Source organism: Acanthochromis polyacanthus, chromosome 1 (assembly GCF_021347895.1).
Source record: "Acanthochromis polyacanthus isolate Apoly-LR-REF ecotype Palm Island chromosome 1, KAUST_Apoly_ChrSc, whole genome shotgun sequence".
In the NCBI taxonomy this organism is placed as follows: Eukaryota; Metazoa; Chordata; class Actinopteri; family Pomacentridae; genus Acanthochromis; species Acanthochromis polyacanthus.
Genome location: NC_067113.1, coordinates 55,591,936 through 55,610,024, shown reverse-complemented (window position 1 = coordinate 55,610,024; position 18,089 = coordinate 55,591,936). Strand labels below are relative to the sequence as shown.

Sequence of the window (18,089 nt, the reverse complement as noted above, 5' to 3'; positions counted from 1 at the left end):
CTTGTTAGCTGCTGTCGCTGGCGATTCTGGCCCCTCTTAAACCAGTCAAAGCATCAGGTGGCTTTAGTCATTTTCTGATATTTTTTCTTTACTCTCTGTCTGCTTTGCTGGCTCCGACCTATAGCGACTGTGATTCTTGATGAGATGAAAGACGGCACATAGCGGCGGCGCGACAGAGGCACTCGACGGTGTGTGTGTGTTTTGCTTGGGTGAGTTTTGATTCATTAAGCAGGACACACTCCCTCATCCCTCTGTTTCAATATACATTGTGTGTGCGTCTCGTTGCTATTCTATGAAAATGTGTTCTCAAGGTAAGCCCTGAGCCGCTCGGCAGGTGAGCTCCTTTCATCCCTGTCGCGCTTCCCCGCGCGGCAGCAGCAGTCGTCCCCGGCGACACCGGGGGGAGCCTCCGAGACAAGCCGTTTAATTAGAACGAGACAAGACAAGAGGGAAAGTAAAGGGAAGTTCAAGAAAATGTGCTCACCCCTTGGAGCTTAACAAGAAGGCCCCTAGCAGGGGGTGGCAGTGTGTGTGCTTTGGCGTGTCTGCATGTCTTTATGTGCACACATGTCCCTGTTCGGGAATTTCTTGTGAGAGTGAGCTGTGTTGTAATGAACACAAAGTTTTTTAAAGTGAGGGTAAATTTTGTGGATTAGTTTAGTCACGATACGGGTTTTGTTGCAAGACTGAAAGTCGGATTAGATTGCTTAGGCTTGAAGATGATTTAATCAGGATAAGGAGGCTTGGGGGGTTAAATCATGATAAAAGTAGAGGTCAAATTCAGAATTGAAGCCGAAAACCTGCTGGTAGGCTTGAAAGGCATGTTGTGTTTTTAAAAAATTGTCTAAATTGTATTCTTTATCACCAAAAACTGTAAAGATCCAAGCCTAAAATTGTGATATTTCACGAAATCACTCTATTTTATGCTTTATTTAGCATTTTTTCAGATGCTATAAAAAAGGAAAATTCTGTGCTCCTTCATGCAATTGTGAATATATTAGTGACTTTGCTGTGACGGACACTCACATGGCTGAAATTCAGCAACTTTTTGGCCAAACTTGGTTGAACTGCAGGCTGTGTGTACACAGAGCAGATAGGAGGCGAGTATGGAAACAATGTAACAAATGTCGCTGTGAATCTATAGTGTGTAAAGTCACAATTAATTTTATTTTTCCATTATTGGTAACACCTGTGGGCACTTGGAAAAAGTGGAACATGTTGATTCCAGGTCTTTCCAATTTAAAAAAAAATAATAATCAAATAAATTCAACTTTGGTTTGTTCTGTTTTCATGATTTATTGAACTATAACTGTGGCACACTGCACAGATGATATGTTTGAGTTCTCTCTACATGTAGCCATGCTTGTGCTGTTTCCATAGAGGTGCAGGACTTTATATTGCAGCCAAAAATGATCCCACAGTGAGGAAAAATGTGATGGGAGCTAAAAAACACCCAGAACCTGCCTAAGGATGAAAATGAATGGATCACAGGTGATGCTAAATCACAGATCATTTCAGGTAGAATCAATTAGCCAGTGAGAACATGGCCAGTCACTGATACTGAACACTAATGAAGGTCCACGCATGTCTGTGTGTGTTATTCATACATTGCGTGTCATTAGCTTTGTGCTGCTGTTGCGTGTGCAAATGAACTTTCTTGCTCGTCAGCTCGCCGCCACATTCGGCGAGCGCCGTTGGCCTAAATAGCGGCGGCTAACATGCATATCGCCGGCTTGATTGGGGTTTCGGGGTGAGAAAAAATAGGAAACCGGACACGAGGACAATAAATAATTTGTCCTCCTTTCATGAAGGATGTGTGCCACTCTCCTCTCTTTTTCATGAGCTTGATTATTCGTTTCATTTCATCACCTCTTCCAAGTGGACGGTTGAAAGCATTCTTCACAGGCCTTTGGGGGTTTGGGTCTAACAAAGCCAAGGACACAGACACACACAAACACACACACAAACACACAAGAAGGGACAGCTGAACTCAGCCTCGTTAGGGGGAAATGCAATCACAGGGGGCTTATCATACAGACGCAAAACACACACACACACACACACACACACACACACACACACACACATTGAACCTGGTGCCCTCGCTCTGGCAGGCCATTGTATTGTGGGATTGTGCGGACAATCTCTTCATGAATGATTAAGCAGTGTATTTCTCGACCAAGTCTTTGATGATGAGTGTGTGTTTGATCATCAGGCAAGTGTGCAGCACTCTCTCGCGATACAGCCGTGCGTGTGTGCACATGTATGTACGTGCACTTTTTTTGATGTGCGCGACATACGTGAGTGTGTGCTCCCGTGACGAGCCCCTGTTGATTGTGTTGCTGCTCTTAACGAGGCTGCCTACAGCTGCCCCCTGCGCTTGTGAGAAACTATTGTTGGGCCTGTTCAATGGAGAGACGCTTGTTTGGGAAAAGGTTGCAAAGTCATGGGAAAAGAGAGCTTTGTCTCGGCGGGGTCGTGAGGGAGTGAATCATGAGCGGACGTGTTTATAGCTTAACACACACAGCTGCGGCGAACACACACACACACACACACGAAGAAGCATCGGCGAGGCACAGAGAAATCCTCAGAAACAAACATGTGCTCTTGTCGAAACGGGACAAAAAAACGCGAACAATTCAGAATTTAACTCGCACAAAGCAAATAAACACAGCTGCTTTCGACAGAATCGCCGACACACGGAGACACACGTCCCACACACATGCTATCACAAGGTCTCTTATCACACAAACTGTGTATGGCTAAACTCTCGGGGGGAAAAAAGGCAATGTGTGTGTGTGTGTGTGTGTGTGTGTGTGTGTGTGTGTGTGTGTTCTTTCTTGGACAGGGTGTCTCTTTATGATACAAAGCCCGGCTTTCTCAGCTTAAAATTCAGTGTCATCTGCCTTTACAAAGGCCTCGGCTATTCGTTCCAAGCCACCTGGACCAAAATAGAGGCTCCAGTGTAGCGCCCGAAAGTACAATACCTCCATTTTTAAATGCTACATATATACACCCAACCATTTTCTCATCCAAACGGACTTTTTAAGTTTACTTTTATTCTACTTTTTAGTCTATTTAACCCTCTGAACCACAAAATCTGCTGCTGGGTTTCAAAGTGTGTTACTTATTTTTAAAAATTGCCAATATTTAACCTTTCATTCAAGCAAAGGAACTGGAAAAAATAACTTTTTGACAGTCCTTGAACTAATTATTCAGTTTAGCTGGGAATAATAACCAAATTTAACCTTAAAATTGCAATATTTCATCAAAAAAAATCATAAAATTAGGAAAAAACAATGAGGATTCTGTAAAAAACAAAAACTTTTGTTCCTTTGAGTGCAATCGAGAAGCTACTAGGGTCACAGCTGTGAACAAACAGCTATTAATTAAAAATTCAGGGACTTTTAAGTTTCGTGTTACTTTATAGTCTAGTTAATTCACTGTCATTTGTTCTAAAATTGCTAAAATGACACCATTCATTAGACCAATAAACTGAAAAAAATAAAACAATCGTGAGTTTTGTCTCTTTCTGATTGTCCGTGAACTAATTGTGTGTGACTTGCTTGTGAAAATGAACTAAATCTCATCTGAAAACCACAAGATTTAAGCAGCATCACTTTCTTCTACACGTCTCAATTCAAAGTCTGCCAAAAATAAAGCATTTGCACTAAGATGCATCTTTACAAAAACAAAAAATTATGCAAACTTTGGTGCAATCGAGACGCTATTTGTGACTCAGCTGTTTTCCAAAAGTCACATGAAAAAAAATCATGGGCTTTTCAGCTGAACTGGGTTGGACTGCTGGCACTGTTCACACACAGGGGAAAAGTATGAAAAAGAATAAAAATTGAAGTCGTAAAATATCTGTAGTATGCAAAGACCCAAATATCATGCAATCTAAAACACGTCTACTTTCCTTACAATTTTGCAGAATAAAATGGAGACCAATTAACTCAAGTGATAATTTTATCTCACTTTATCAATAGTAAGACCTTAAATGTGTTTTAAATATGGAGATGAAAGATCAAAATGTGTGCTAGCTGTGTTCGAGTGAAAGGAAAAATACTTTTATATTAGTTCTTGGCTAGATTATATTCACTCTAATCCAGTGTCAGCTGTGTTTTAGAAGGGTATAATGTGACTTAATTTGCCTGTGAGATGAAAAATGAAAAAGATTTTTAAAATGTAGCCTTTTTTGAGCTTCTTTCTGACCTCCTCTTGCATACTTCACCGACTGAGATGCTTAACCTTGGTTTGTTGCTGCCGAAGCCACCCAATCTACTTCTCTGTAAAAAACGCCTCAACAATCACTCACAGGCACAAAGAAATAAACAGAAAAGTGCACTTAGCCGAGAGTTCCACGCACAAACTTTGATTTATATAATGATAAAGACTTAAAACACACTTACTGTACTTGTCAGCGCAGTATTTTTGATTTTTTTTCCCCAAGCAGACTGACCAATTTTAAGTGATTACACAAGTTGTGTGTGTGTGTGTGTGTGTGTGTGTGTGTGTGTGTGTGTGTGTGTGTGTGTGTGTGTGTGTGTGTGCGTGCGCTTCAGGAGGAGGGGCTACTATTACAAGGCAACGCTGAATCAGGCCCCAAATGCTGATGGCTGAGTGAAGAAAAGCTGCAACAATCACAGTCACAAAATTGCTTTTGTGAGATGCACATTCTCACAAACATGCAGTGATATGTACACAGGCATACATCGCTAACACACACACACGTACACACACACACACACAGGCCGGCCTCACCTGGATTTGTTGCTGCAGGAGGTTGATTTTGTGTTGCTGCTGCAGAAGCTGCTGCTGTTGCCGGGCAATCTGAGGACAGAGCACACAACGTATTTTTAGAACGTATATACGGGACATGCATGCACACACACATGGGCGGGTCTCAGAGGACTCGGCCACACGACACAGGGTCGATGCCCTGCTATGAAATATTAAAGATCTCATCTCATCTGGACTCCAGAGCGTCGCCCTGACACACTTACCACCGTGTACACAAGCCCTGCTGAATGGACTGGATGTATTGTTTGATTAACCCTCTGAACTCCACAACCTGCCAGTGACTGTGAACGGCATGCTATGTTTAAAAACAAAACCCCCCAAAATCACACTATTTATCACAGCTGCAAACTGTAAAACCAGAAAGAATCAATGGAGTTTCAACTTCTTGACGGTTCTTGAACTAATCATCTGTGATGTACCAAATCTAAGCTGAAAATTCTATTTAATCAAAATCACTTTGTTCTATTTGTCTTTTTAAAAATATTTGTAATAATCAGATTCAAGAAAAATCTAAGAATTCTGCTATTTTTTGTGCACCTGTAGAGCTATTCGTCATGCAGTTAAAATCAAGGGTCACATGGCAAAAATTCAGAGATGTTTTGAGCTGAACTGCAGGCAGTGCTTACACAGAGCAGATAGAAGACAAGTATGGAAACAAAACGAAAATGTGCATGTAAAACTATCTATAGACATCTCTAGGGACCATTTTCTTCTCAGTACTGGTGACACCTGTGAATATTGGGAAAATATTGTTTGATTCCAGGATTTTTTCATTTTTCGAAAATAAATCAAACAAATGCTACTTCAGCTTCTACATTTTTGGTTATTTACAGCATTGCAACTGTGTTACACTGCTCAGGAGTCATGTGTGAGTTGTGTTTGTTCTGTTTCCAAAGAGCTGCTGGACTTTATACTTCAGTCAAAAATGAGCAAAATGACACAGGAGCAAAAAACACACAGCAAATGCTTTGAGTTCAGAGGATTAAATTAAAAGTACGTCTAGTGTTTTCCAAGACCTTTAGCTATTTCTGTTCTTGAATTTAATCTTTAATAATCGATTTAGAGGTACTTTCTCACTTTACACGTATTTATTTACAGCTTGCAATGTCACTTTGCTCTACGTTCACCATTAATTTTGCTTCCATTCTGACTCATTTTGCAGAAAACTGCTGGTAAAACATGATTACCTTCTAAACAGTGACTCCAGTGGCTCACAGAGAGGAACGTAGGCACAGAGGAGTACAGTACTCAGGTACAGTACACTCTCATACTGTCAGACTCCTTCAGTGTGCAGTGGTACAGCCAAGGGCGCTGTAAGGCATTGTGCTTGTCACAGGTGATTTGTCCTTACAGCTGTATTTCTGTGTGTCCCTCTCTTCGTAAACCCAAGCTTCCCAGAAGCAAAAAAAAAAAAAAAAAGCACAACAAAAAAGGGAAACCCTTCTCTATGCAAATACCTGGCAGACTCTCGCCCGGGAGCTTGGAGTGTGTGTGTCAGTGTGTAAGCATGTGTGTGTTGTCTCTGCTACATCCGCTCCAACACTACATACCCTCAGCTGATTCCTGTGCAATGTCCCTGTGTTGGAGCTGCCAAAGGCGCATGTCTCTGGCTGCCTGAGCGCTATATGAGAATGTTTGTGTGCAAGAAAGAGGAGTGCAGAGGACGGACAGAAATCCTGTGGGATTTGTTGCGTTTCAAGCCCACCTTCTGTTGTAAACCTTAGAAATCTGTGCCGGGATTTCTGATGACCATTTGCGATCAGCGCGCTGAATTTTGTACGTCTGCAAATACCAGCGTGTGTGCCTTTTATTCGCTGTTTATTGAGCATGAAATTTCCTGGATTTTGTGCTGGAGTGTAACATGTATTTTAAACAGTATTGACCTTTGAAGTGTATATTTTGAGATGCGGTGAATCAAGACAGATTTTACGTAACTCTTGCTCATCTAACTGGAAACGAACCAAATGCTGCAGATGATTTTTTACAGATCTCATGCACTAAACTGACTGACTTGTTAGGAAGGATGATTTTTTTTTTTTTGCAGGAGTGTACAGCGTTTTCCAAATGAGGCCCTTCACATGCTCTTGTACCTGGTCCTGCTGCTGCTTGGCCAGCTCCATCTGCTGCCTCTGCTTCTCCATCTGTGAGGCGGCCAGCTTCTTCTGCTCCTCGTGGGCCGCCAGGAGCTGCTCCCTCAGGCTGCTCAACTGGCCAATCATGCCCATGAGCTGGCGCTCTTTCTCCGCCAGGCTGTCTGGGGTACCTAAAGGGTGGGAGTGGAGGGGGGAGGAGAGGTCAGAGGTGATCTGGTAGCACTTTGAAGAAGAGCGCAAGGCTTGGATAAGGTTACGCCGTCAAATTTTTTTTAGTGCCGAAAGGAAGAATTTGAGGTTCTTCAAAGTCCAGTTTCAGTTGATAAACGGTCAGTCTGCTGAAGATGACTGGGAAGCCGTTGTTACACTCTAAAAACAGTTTATATCAGTCAGACAACTTCTAATAACATTATGTCCAACAAACAACTACATTGAGTTAATTAGTTAATTAGCTTTTTCTCTACAATTAAAGCTGTTTTAAACCTTCAGTTTTGTCTAAAACTGTGGAAAAACTTGAAAGTTATTGAGCCAATCTCATACAGTTACGTCAACTTAAATTTAGCTTTATATCAACTAACACATAAGTTTAAATGACAAACAGTGTTAAGTTGACACAATTAGCCACTTTATTATGTCAAAACAACCCATCAAAACACACTATATCATGTAAACATTCATTTAATCAGTTACTGAGTGCAGTGCTTTGGCTGTTGAACATCTACAAGTACCTGAAATATTACAATTCATACTGTAGCCTACAGGATTTTACAACAGCTAGGTGTTATTACATTGATGCATGCTGAAAAAACATGAATGCAACAGCCTGTTTAAAGGTTATTAAGCCAATTTGATTGAGTTATCTCAACTTAAATATTAGTTTTGAAGCAGCAAACAAAGAAATCTGAGTTCAACCTATACACAATGTTAAGCTTTTTTTCATATTTTTCATATAATTGCAAGTGTATTTTGGTATATTTTAATAAATTTATTGAGTAGAATGTTGTTCAAACTCTAACCAGGTTTTATGATAGTGGGTACATGCTGAAAAAACATGATTGTAACAGGCAATTCAGAGGCCAGTGAGGACTGTGGGGGTGAAGTCAGAGGTCAGAAGCTTGCAGGAGAAGGAACGAAGGAGGAAGGAACAATAAAGCAGAGTAAAGCTATCCATGGCTTGTTGGTGGACTTAATATATGACCGATGAGGGGCTTCGAATGGCAGGAGGGAGCCAACGGAAGACGCGTTTAGGTAAAGTTCGTTTGCGTAACGTCGAGTTGTAAAACCAGATGTTGACTCACTTTCCCGGGCAGCAGAAGGTCCGGCTGTGATTCATCGAGTCACATCCATCAGCGCCTTTATCGCCTTATTGAAACAACGAAAATAAATCTGGCCGAGGGAATATTTGTAAACAGGGAAAATGTGGCGGAAAAACGCAAAAAAATCCGAGCTGCCAGCTTCATATGTTTAACAAACAAAACCGATCGGCGGCCAGGTTTGGAAAATTTACATTTCCCACTGAAAAACTTGAAGTAAAATCAAGAAAATTGTTTGATTTGTGGCGAATTACGGGTAAATCTGTCAAGCTGGATTTCTGTGTGAATGTGCTCAAGAGAGGAGGAAAGGAAGAAAAAAAAAAGAAGAGAGCGAGGAGAGTGTGTCTGGTCTGTGTTTACCCTGCAGTCAGCCAACCTCCTGCTCACATTTAGCATGGCCTGACCTTTGACTCCTTAGATCCTGACATACCAGCTCCATTACACACACACACGCACACACACACACGCACACATCTACATTTACACGAACAGGCTTCCACACGAGGCCTAAATCATTCAACAGGATGTAGTTAAGGGGGGCACAATCAGTGTGTGCGCTCATGTCTGGTCGTATGTACTGATGTTTGCCTACATGCCTTTGTTGTGTGCGTGTGTGCGTGCGTGCGTGCGTGCGTGCGTGCGTGCGTGTGTGTGTGTTGGAGCAGCACAATCCCCCATTGTTCCTCCACCGCTGCTACCTTTAACAGGGCCACATTCCTGCGCCAGTCAAACCAGATGAGGAAGAGGGGAAGGAAAAAAAAAAAGAGTAGAAGAAGAACAAAAAGCACAACAGGAGATGAAAAAGAAGATGGGAGTGACGGGCGAGGGAGCCGCTGACCTGCCCTTTGACCGCCTCGGGAAGGTGAGATCCATCCATTTGTCGTCCCTGTTGGTAGCCGACACCCCCCTTCCTCCCCCGTCCTCCCCTCGCTTTTCTCCCCCACCCCACCCCGCCCCACTCCTGCACTCCATCCATCCGCCAACAATGAACAATAAAGGCAACTGTCGGGAGCGCTGGCCGCTGGAAAAATAAACACGCCGCTGTCCCAACTCACAGACCCACCTTTGTCGGGCCAGAAAAGATTGTGTGTGTGTGTGTAGTCAAAAGCTGACCAAGACAAGAAAGAGCCTTGTGTTAAAAAAGGGGGGGAGAGAGAGGGAGGGGAGAAGGGCTCTGGAGGGGGGTTGCAAAGGTGAAATGATGGATCAAAGGAGGCTCTTTTTTTGCTGGGGTTAACCTCCCTTCACACACACTAATGCAAACATAGTAAAATTCTGGGCGCAAGAGGGACATTCTGCAACCAGTAGTCTGGATGTGCAAAGAAAAACCTGAATTCTGCATCCACATGCTGCTCTCAGTCCCCCTGAAGAACCCAAGAGAGCGGCCTTGAGATTTAGAAATTCTCCAACGCTCCTCTTGTTTCCCTTATTTCCCTTCTCATTCGGGCTTTTCAGAATTTCCGCGGCCGCCCCATAAATCAAGCTCGCGTCGGCTTGTTTCCTCAGCTGCTGCGAGCGGAGCAGGTGGATCGATAACTGGTTTCCTCCATCGGTTTTACACACATTCCTCCTTAAGGCAGATTGCTACGGCCCCTTTGCTTACCTACAAACCCTCCCCGAACCGACACCGGCTCTCGCGAACGCGCTAACTCACACGGGGTAATTAACCAATTTGTAACAATGTAATACTTGTCACTGTGTTCGCGGCGCTAATTAATGACCCCGGCTGCACTGATAACCCCCCCGGGTGAGGAGGGAGGAGGAGAGGGGATGAGATAGCTGAGGAGGAAGGGAGAGAGAGAGGAAAGTAGAAAAGATGGACAGCAGAGAGTGAAGGAACAAAATGAGAGTAAAGAGAAGAAGAAGGAGGGAAGTCAAGCTTGCAAAAGGAGGCAGACAAAGAAAGTTGTCAGGAATGTAGGACATATGTGAAGTATCTATGATATGTGAACTCTTTCAACCCTAAAACCTGCTGCAGGGTTATATCTTTGCCTGAGCAATACTCAGATTTTAAACTTTCTGACGGTCATTGAACTTAGCATGTGCGATATCCAGTTCTGAAACTAAGTTCAAAATCATGATAAACCAAAAATCATTGTATTCTACAAGTCTCAGTTGAAAAAATCATCAAAAGAACCATTTGCTCCAACTAGATTCTGTAAAAAACTAATAATTCTGTGTTCCTCTGCACAAACCGCAAAGCAATCATTGACTTTGCTGCATCCGACACACATGACAAAAATTCTGCAACTTTTTAGCTAAACTGCAGCAGACAGGAGGTCTTTTAACCCCAAAACTGACTAGTAGGTTTGAAAGGGATGTTATGCTTTCAGATAAATGCCAAAATTCTATCATTTATTACAGCAATGAGCTGTAAAAACAAGATAAGTCATTGAGTTTCAACTTTTAAGCAGCTTTAACTTTGAACTAATCAATATTTTCACAAAACCACTCTATTCTACATTTCTCACTTTTGAAAAATAGTGGAAAAATATACTGTTCACAATAAAAACATTCTGCAAAAAAACTAAAATTCTACATATTCCTGCAAAACTGTGAAGCCATGAGTGATCCAGCTGTGACTGACAATCTCATGACAAAAATTCCCAGACTTTTTGGTTGAATTGGGTTGAACTGCAGGCTGTGTTTACACTGAGCGGATAGCGGATGAACAAATTAAAAATGTAAGTAATACAATATCTATAGTATAGTCATCTTGTGTGTGTGTGTGTGTGTGTGTGTGTGTGTGTGTGTGTGTGTGTGTGTGTGTGTGTGTGTGTGTGTGTGTGTGTGCGCACTTGAGAAATGTTGTACAAGTTGATGTTTCCATAGAGGTGCAGTGAAAAGTAAAAATGTAACAGGAACAGAAAATGTCCAGACTGCTCCGTGCAAAGCAGGTTAAGCAAGTTAACTATATGTACATGGACAGGACATTTGCTTTAAATAATCAAATTAGTTAATATACTTAGGTCAATATCAAGGTAACTGAATTAGAGTTTGACTGAAGTGCTCAGGACATGCATGATTTGCAGTAAACTCATGTTTCCAGCAGGAATGTTTGTTAATAGTCACCTAAATGACTACACTTTGCTCCCCTCACCAGTCTGCACCAGAAATAGTCCTCAGTTTGAGGCGTTTTAAACATTTTATTATTGTACCACTCAGGTTATCTGTGGTTTTTAAGTTGTTCTACATGTGGGGCAGGCTAATGTAAATGTGAGCTCCCATCTTACCCTGCTGAAGTCAGGATTTTGTAAACCTGGAAAGTGGAATGTGGGACAGATGATATCTCATTAAACCAGTGTAGTTTGTCAGCATTTTAATATAGAAAATGAAAGCAGCGTCAGAATAAACTGGAATGTGAACGTAAACCTTAAAGGTATTTTAAACGTTGTTTATTAACTTTTATTTAGTGAGTTATTTTGTGGGATAATGTGCAACACTGTTATATACACGGCAGCACTTACAGAATGATTTCGTTACTGAAGAACATGATTCAGTTCCCTTTTAAACAACAACGCATAATATTCTTTCCAACAATGTTTGACTTTGCTGTTAAATTGTGCTCAGTTTTAAGTGTTTTGGCACTTTTAGGTACGTCCACGGGCCTAAATTCAAACTGACACTTAATGGCATTTTCCAATAACTTAAGTTCACATGATTTGTAGCCCACAGAAAATACCTTACCATGGGCTTTCTTGCTTCTTTATTCTATGATTTTTACAGAAAATCTTCATGCTCCTCACTTGTTAGGTTATTTAAAACACTAATAGAACTTTTCTTGTTGCTCCAAAATCGATTTTTGCTGGAAACTTTGCTATATGCCAGGTTGTTAAGTTGAAGTCGTTTTTAGATTATGACACTACTTTAATGGCATATATTGGTAATTTTAAAGTAAATAATGAGTTTTCATGCAAATCGTTATTTGAAAAAGAGCTAAAAGGAACTTAACATTGCATCATTTACAAGTTAAAACATGCTTTCTTTCTAACCTCGACACCTCAAGCAAACCCAAAACTCTCCTAGAGAAGCTGCTGCTACAGTACAAGACTGTGTGTTTACTGAATACACGAGTGTGTCTGTACAGTATGAATGCAAGTTCTGTGATTGGACACATCTAATATAAATTTCTGTGGTTGTGGAGCTTCATTGCCACTTTCTAAACTCTCAAACTCTGCCAGCTCCACTGGCAGGCGCGTATTTACGAGCTTGTGTTATGCCACCAAGTTTTAATCAAACTTTATTTTAAAAACGGACAAATGAGGGCAGAATTATGCAAAAATAAAAAAGAACTGCAGCAGCTCGATTTCAAGCAGCCTTAAACATCTTTTCCCTGGTGTAAACAAAACGTGCCTTTAATGAAGTGATGAAAGAAGCTGATGCTCATATTGTGCACGTGGAAAATGTCATAAAAAACAAGAGGAATGAGGAGGTAATTTAAAAAGATTAAGCGTCATCCCCTGTCACTCGTTCTAGTGCAGCAGGGCTGATGTTAATGACACTACACTGTGGGGATATTTATTCTAGCGCTGTGAGTTCCCATAATTGTGTGTGTGTGTGTGTGTGTGTGTGTGTGTGTTTTTGCTATGTTGAACCGCATGGGGCCTTTTACCGATGCTTCTCCTCAATAAGGCCGACGGAGCAGGAGGCGGTGAGTCACTTTGTTCCCCACAAAAAGCTCTTCAATGGAATTCGATGGGGTAAAAAAAAAAAAAAAAAAGCCTAGAGATGCGCTGACAATTGACACACATCTGCACATTGATGCGGTTAAAGCGACGCTTCTGGTGCTTTTTTCTCCCCAATTGCGACCACAGTGGTTTGTTACGTAAGCCGCCGCACACTCGTATGCACACATATATTGCTCCCCAGCTGTTGGTGTGTGGTTGCGCCAAGCGGGACGCCCCTACACAGAAATGTCAGCACGACGGGGAGCTGGGAAAAAGGGGGTTTGATCAATGGAGCCCCCCTCTCGATGGCCACGCCGCTCCACAAGGCTCTTTGATTACATATTGCTTTGCTTCCTAATGAAGCTCAATTACTGGAGGAGAACGACGGCTTTGCCCTGGAGTTACAGGGAATAATAGTCTCCTCTACCTCTCTCGGCTTCCCCCACATCTTTTTTTTCTCCCTTCATTCACTTTCTCTTTCTCTGATTCTTGTTCCTGCATATTCACAGTGCAGCTCTCGTAGTCTTTTTTTTATTGTGTTACTTCCTCTCTTCAGTCCTGCTCAGTCTGTTTAAAGGGGTTTGTGTGGATAAAAAGGGCAATTAACACTGAAATTGACACAGAGCTGGACTTTTTGGCCAAAAGCGCACGATGAAGTGAGCATATCAGATCACTTTCTTTATGTTCAGTTCAAATGTACTCAGTTGGTTTAGGTTGATTTCAGTTAACTCTCTGAACCCCAGAACTGACCAGTGGGTTTGAAATGCATGCTACCTTTACAAAAATCTGTAAAATTACACTTTTATCAGAGCCAGAAACTGATAAAACAGAGCAAATAATCAGATTTTTTAACATTGTGACAGTCCTACTCATGTGTTATGTGTCATTTGGTGAAGAAAATTAACCAAATCTAAGCTTAATATCGCTTATCGAATTCATTTTATTCTACGTCTCGATTAAAAAATCACCAAAAATAGAATGTTTGGACTAATTAGATTCTATAAAAAACAAGAAATTGTGTGCTCTCTGTTGCAACCAGGATACTATTTGTGACTCAGCTCCAACCCGACAGTCACACTGCAAAAATTCAGAGAATTTCTGGATGAACTCGATTGAACTGCAAGCAATGTTTACACAAGGCAGCAAGGAGACAGGTATAGAAACTAAATAATAATGTGAAAAGTCAAAATTTCTACAGCGCATAGAGGGACCTTTTTTCCCTAGCATTGGTAACACCTGTGGGCACTTAAAACTGTTTTACATGCGGCATTCAGGTTGTTTTTTTGTCCATAAATAATCAAAGAAATTGAACTTTTGCTTTATCTTTTTTATGATTTATGCCATCGTAAGTATGGTTGAGTTTCCTGTACTTCTAGTCATGGTTGCGTTGTTTCCATAGAGGTGCAGGACTTTATATTACAGTGAAAAATGAGCTCACAGCAAGTAAAAACACAAGTAAAATAAGTAGAAAAGGGTTCAGAAGGTAAACCTAAGGCACTTTTCCTTGGGTTTTGCTGTTGCTATTAGACGTGGCATATGTTATTATTTTCACTATAAGTTAAAGTCTACTCAGAAATGCCCTTCTTTTCCATGTAAATTGTATTATGCATATGTTAGGACAGATTACACACAAAATTAGGGGGCATTCTGAGCTGTATTCAAACTAAAATTGATGGTATTGAACATGTTTTAAATCTCTTTTCTCATTTCTGTGGTGCATCAGAGAGTTAGCTACATTTTAAAAAGTTCCCTTAAGATTAGTTTAGTCGTCATTTAACCGTACCGTACCTTTAATTTCTCCGATGTGCCCTGAGCCCATGGCCAAAAGTTTATCCTTCCAGTCCTTTGACAACAGCCTCTCAATGCTGGGGGCCTCTGTTTGGGGGGAGGAGGAGGAGGGTGAGGGTGACGGGGGAGGACGGGGGGAAGGAGAGGAGAGGAGAGGAGAGAGAGAGGGATTCAGTCGGCTGGCCAACATGACAATAAAGCTCATTTAAAGTCCATTTGCTGTAATAAAGGCAGCGGCAGCTCAGCCTAATGGCCGCATCAGCAGGAGAGAGAGAGAGGCGATGGAGGGAGAGGACGGCGGAAAAAGAGAGAGACGCTGATAATCGAAAAGGAGAGGAAATCTGAAAAACAAAAACAAGTGAGCGAAAAAGAGGAGGGGGGAGAGAGAGGCAAGATAAAGAGAGAGACAAGTGGAGGAGAGAGAGGGAGGCAGAAAGAGAGAGGCTTTTTCCCTCTCACCTGCTGCTAGAGAATCATTAGCCCTGTGGGCCCTGAGACAAAGAGGGCCTTAATGCACCCGCCACAATGGACACATTATCAGCTAGCGCTTTGTTTTCAACGCACACACACATTCACAAAACCGCTGCACACACACACTCGCCGAATCACTAATTACAAACCTAACTACGCTCGCGAACACACACATGCACACCGAGCAGTGGGGGGAATGGAAATGTCACACAGGAGAGCGCACACATGGAGCGACTCAATCCAAACTGTGCGCACATACATGGACTAAACGGAGGGAGGAAAGTGATGAGACAAAAGGGGGGAGGAGGGGGGGCGGAGGCGAGAGAGCGGAGAGAGAGTTATTTACCGGGAGCCATCTGCAACTTGGGATGCGAGGCCTTTGCGAAGGAAAAGAGGTTTTTAGGGAGATTAACCCCATCAGCGCAACGCAAACACACACATGAGCTCATATATGTATACTGCTGACGGCAGGCGGGAGGGGGGGAGGAAAGTTTGTTTGTCCCTCGGATTATATTTTTTGAGTGATTTAGGAAGAAAAAAAGTCTTAATCTTAAGTCTTAAGTGAGGAGAGACATGTCCGGCTTAATGCCTTCTTCCCTATCTGCCACTTTCACACATCATCCAAACGCACACACACACACAAAAAGCAGCAACTTCTCTTTTTCTTGCTTTCTTGCTTTGCATCATGACGCTGAGAAGCCACCTGGAGGTTTTGCAGGATTTAAGCTTCACATATTCACACCAGCAGCATGTCCTACATACTGTACCTCAGTTTATTATTTTTTTTCTGTTGGTGCACCTCCAGCTTCCCCTCGAGGCCTGAATCAGGTCCGAGAGCCTTCATGCACACTCACACACAAGTCAGTGTTGAACTTGACGCTTCTATGTTCCTACTGTCCTCACATTTTCAGCTACTTCTTAGCCACCAGTAGGAGTTAGACAATGAAGATGAAGGGAGAAGGAGGGGAATCTTCCTGCAAGAAAACAGTAGAAGAAGAAGAAGGACTCCTGTGTTTTTTTCCCCCCTCATGACAGCTGTCTCACCATCACCCCAACAGGTGCTATTAGCCCCTGGCACTCCCTTCCTCTCTCTCCCTGTCTCTCACTCTCCTCCCCCTCCTCCTCTCTCCCCTCAACAATGACAGAGGCTTTTAAGCCAAAGAGCTTTGACAAGTGAGAGGGAACAACAAATGGCAGTGTGTCGCCTGTTCTCTTTTCTCCCTCTCCTGTCTCCCATCTCCTAGTTATTATTTTTATTTATTAACAGGGGCTGCAGCCATTGTCCCCAGTGACAGGCCGGGGCCACTTTAACTATTAATAAAAAGCCAAGAGGCTCTTTCATTGTGCGGCGGATGGCAAAAAATGGGAGGAAATGGGCAGGAGGAGAGCAAGAGAGGGGAGAAAAGAGAGGAGAAGATGCTGATTGATGTGAATGCTATGAGAATAAACCTCCTCTGTCACCTAGAGGTCGCCAACACAAGCACAAAGTGGGTTAAAAGGTACGTTTGGACGTCCTGAAGCTGCCTCCCTCGTGCATCAGCTTCTCATCATTGTGAAGCAGAATCCTGGCAACTTCTGAGTGCATTTCATCCTTTTTTTTAAAGAATATAATGAAATACGGCCGACAGATCCTGACGCTCGGCAACAATAACAAATTGTCCGGTGCAAATCAATCAATTCTTGAAGGACTCTTTTCCGCCCTCCCAGGATTTATTCCATCCCACAACAGAAACACACCTGATTTTGTGTTCTGCAATATTTCACATGTATTTGTGAAAACAAAATTTCACCAGACAGCTGTATGGAAACATGGCGAGCGTCCACTAGCGATAATTAAGGCCAAAAATCACATAATAAAGGAGGACAGCACAACACTTTCCATGAAAATCAGAGACGTTACTCCCTGTTTTTGAGTGACGTACGCGAGAAGAGTGTGTGTTGAGAGTCGTAGTGAGGTAAGCGGGTGGAGTTTGATGCCCACGCAGGGGTGTGGGCCGCATGTTTGCAGGGTGGGGTGTTGCAGAGATGAGGGCGAAGGAGGTCACCCGCCTAGTTTTGACCAAAAAAAGCAGGGGTGAGAGAAATTTGCACAAAACAAAACAGAAAAACGGAAGTTTACGTAAATATGTCTGTGCTCATGCTAATAATTTAACCCCCTAAACCCCAAAAACCTGCTAGAAGGTTTGAAAAGCATGTTATTCTTTTAAAAAACTGCCAAAATTATACCATTTATTGGAGCTAGAAAGTGTAAAAACAGGATGAGTCACTGGATTTTCAGCTTTTAGATGGTCCTTGAACTAATCACTCACTCAATCTAAGCTTAAAAGCATGATTTTTCATTAAAATCACCTTTTTCTATGTGTCTCATTTAAAAAATGGTCAAAAATACACAATTTGCACTAAAGAGATTCCAAAAAAACCAAAAACTTCTGTACTTCTCTTCAAAATCATGAAGCCGTGAGTGGCTCAGCTGCGACTGACAGCGGCAATACAATAATTTAGGAAGTTTTGACATGAACTTGGCTGAACTGCAGGCTGTGTCTACTCAGACAGAAGAAAAGTAGGAGAACAAATTAAAATGATAAAATAACACCAAAATTGACCAAAAATACACTCTTTGCACTAAGAAAATTTGGTAAAAAAGAAAAACTTCTACACATCTCTGCAAAATCGTGACACCAATAGTGATTCTGTTATTACCAACAGTCACATAACAAAAATTCAGGAACTTTTCAGCTGAATTACAGATTACAGTGTGTAAAGTCACTATATTTCCCACCATTGTTTATAACACCTATGAGAACTTGGAAAATGCACTAGATATTGCAGTAAAAAATGAGCCCACAGTGAGTAAAAATGCAACAGAAGAAAAAACTACCCAAGAAAAAGGCAGCTTAACCCTTTCTATTAGCATTAATGATGTTAAAAAATCCTCGCTGTCTGAAGATAACACA

At 42.0% G+C, this 18,089-nt stretch overlaps 1 protein-coding gene across 7 annotated transcripts in view; it reads right to left on the bottom strand.

Annotated features, from left to right (window-relative positions):
* The window catches only part of sox5 (SRY-box transcription factor 5), a 142,894-nt gene that overhangs the window by 47,911 nt on the left and 76,894 nt on the right, over positions 1–18,089 (bottom strand). For all 7 annotated transcript variants that reach the window (XM_051953450.1, XM_022217910.2, XM_022217934.2 and 4 more), the window contains 3 exons: positions 14,665–14,751; positions 6,894–7,066; positions 4,765–4,833 (listed from right to left, as the gene is read on the bottom strand). In XM_051953450.1, the coding sequence (XP_051809410.1) occupies positions 4,765–4,833; positions 6,894–7,066; positions 14,665–14,751 (329 nt within the window). The remainder of the gene's footprint in view (positions 1–4,764; positions 4,834–6,893; positions 7,067–14,664; positions 14,752–18,089) is intronic.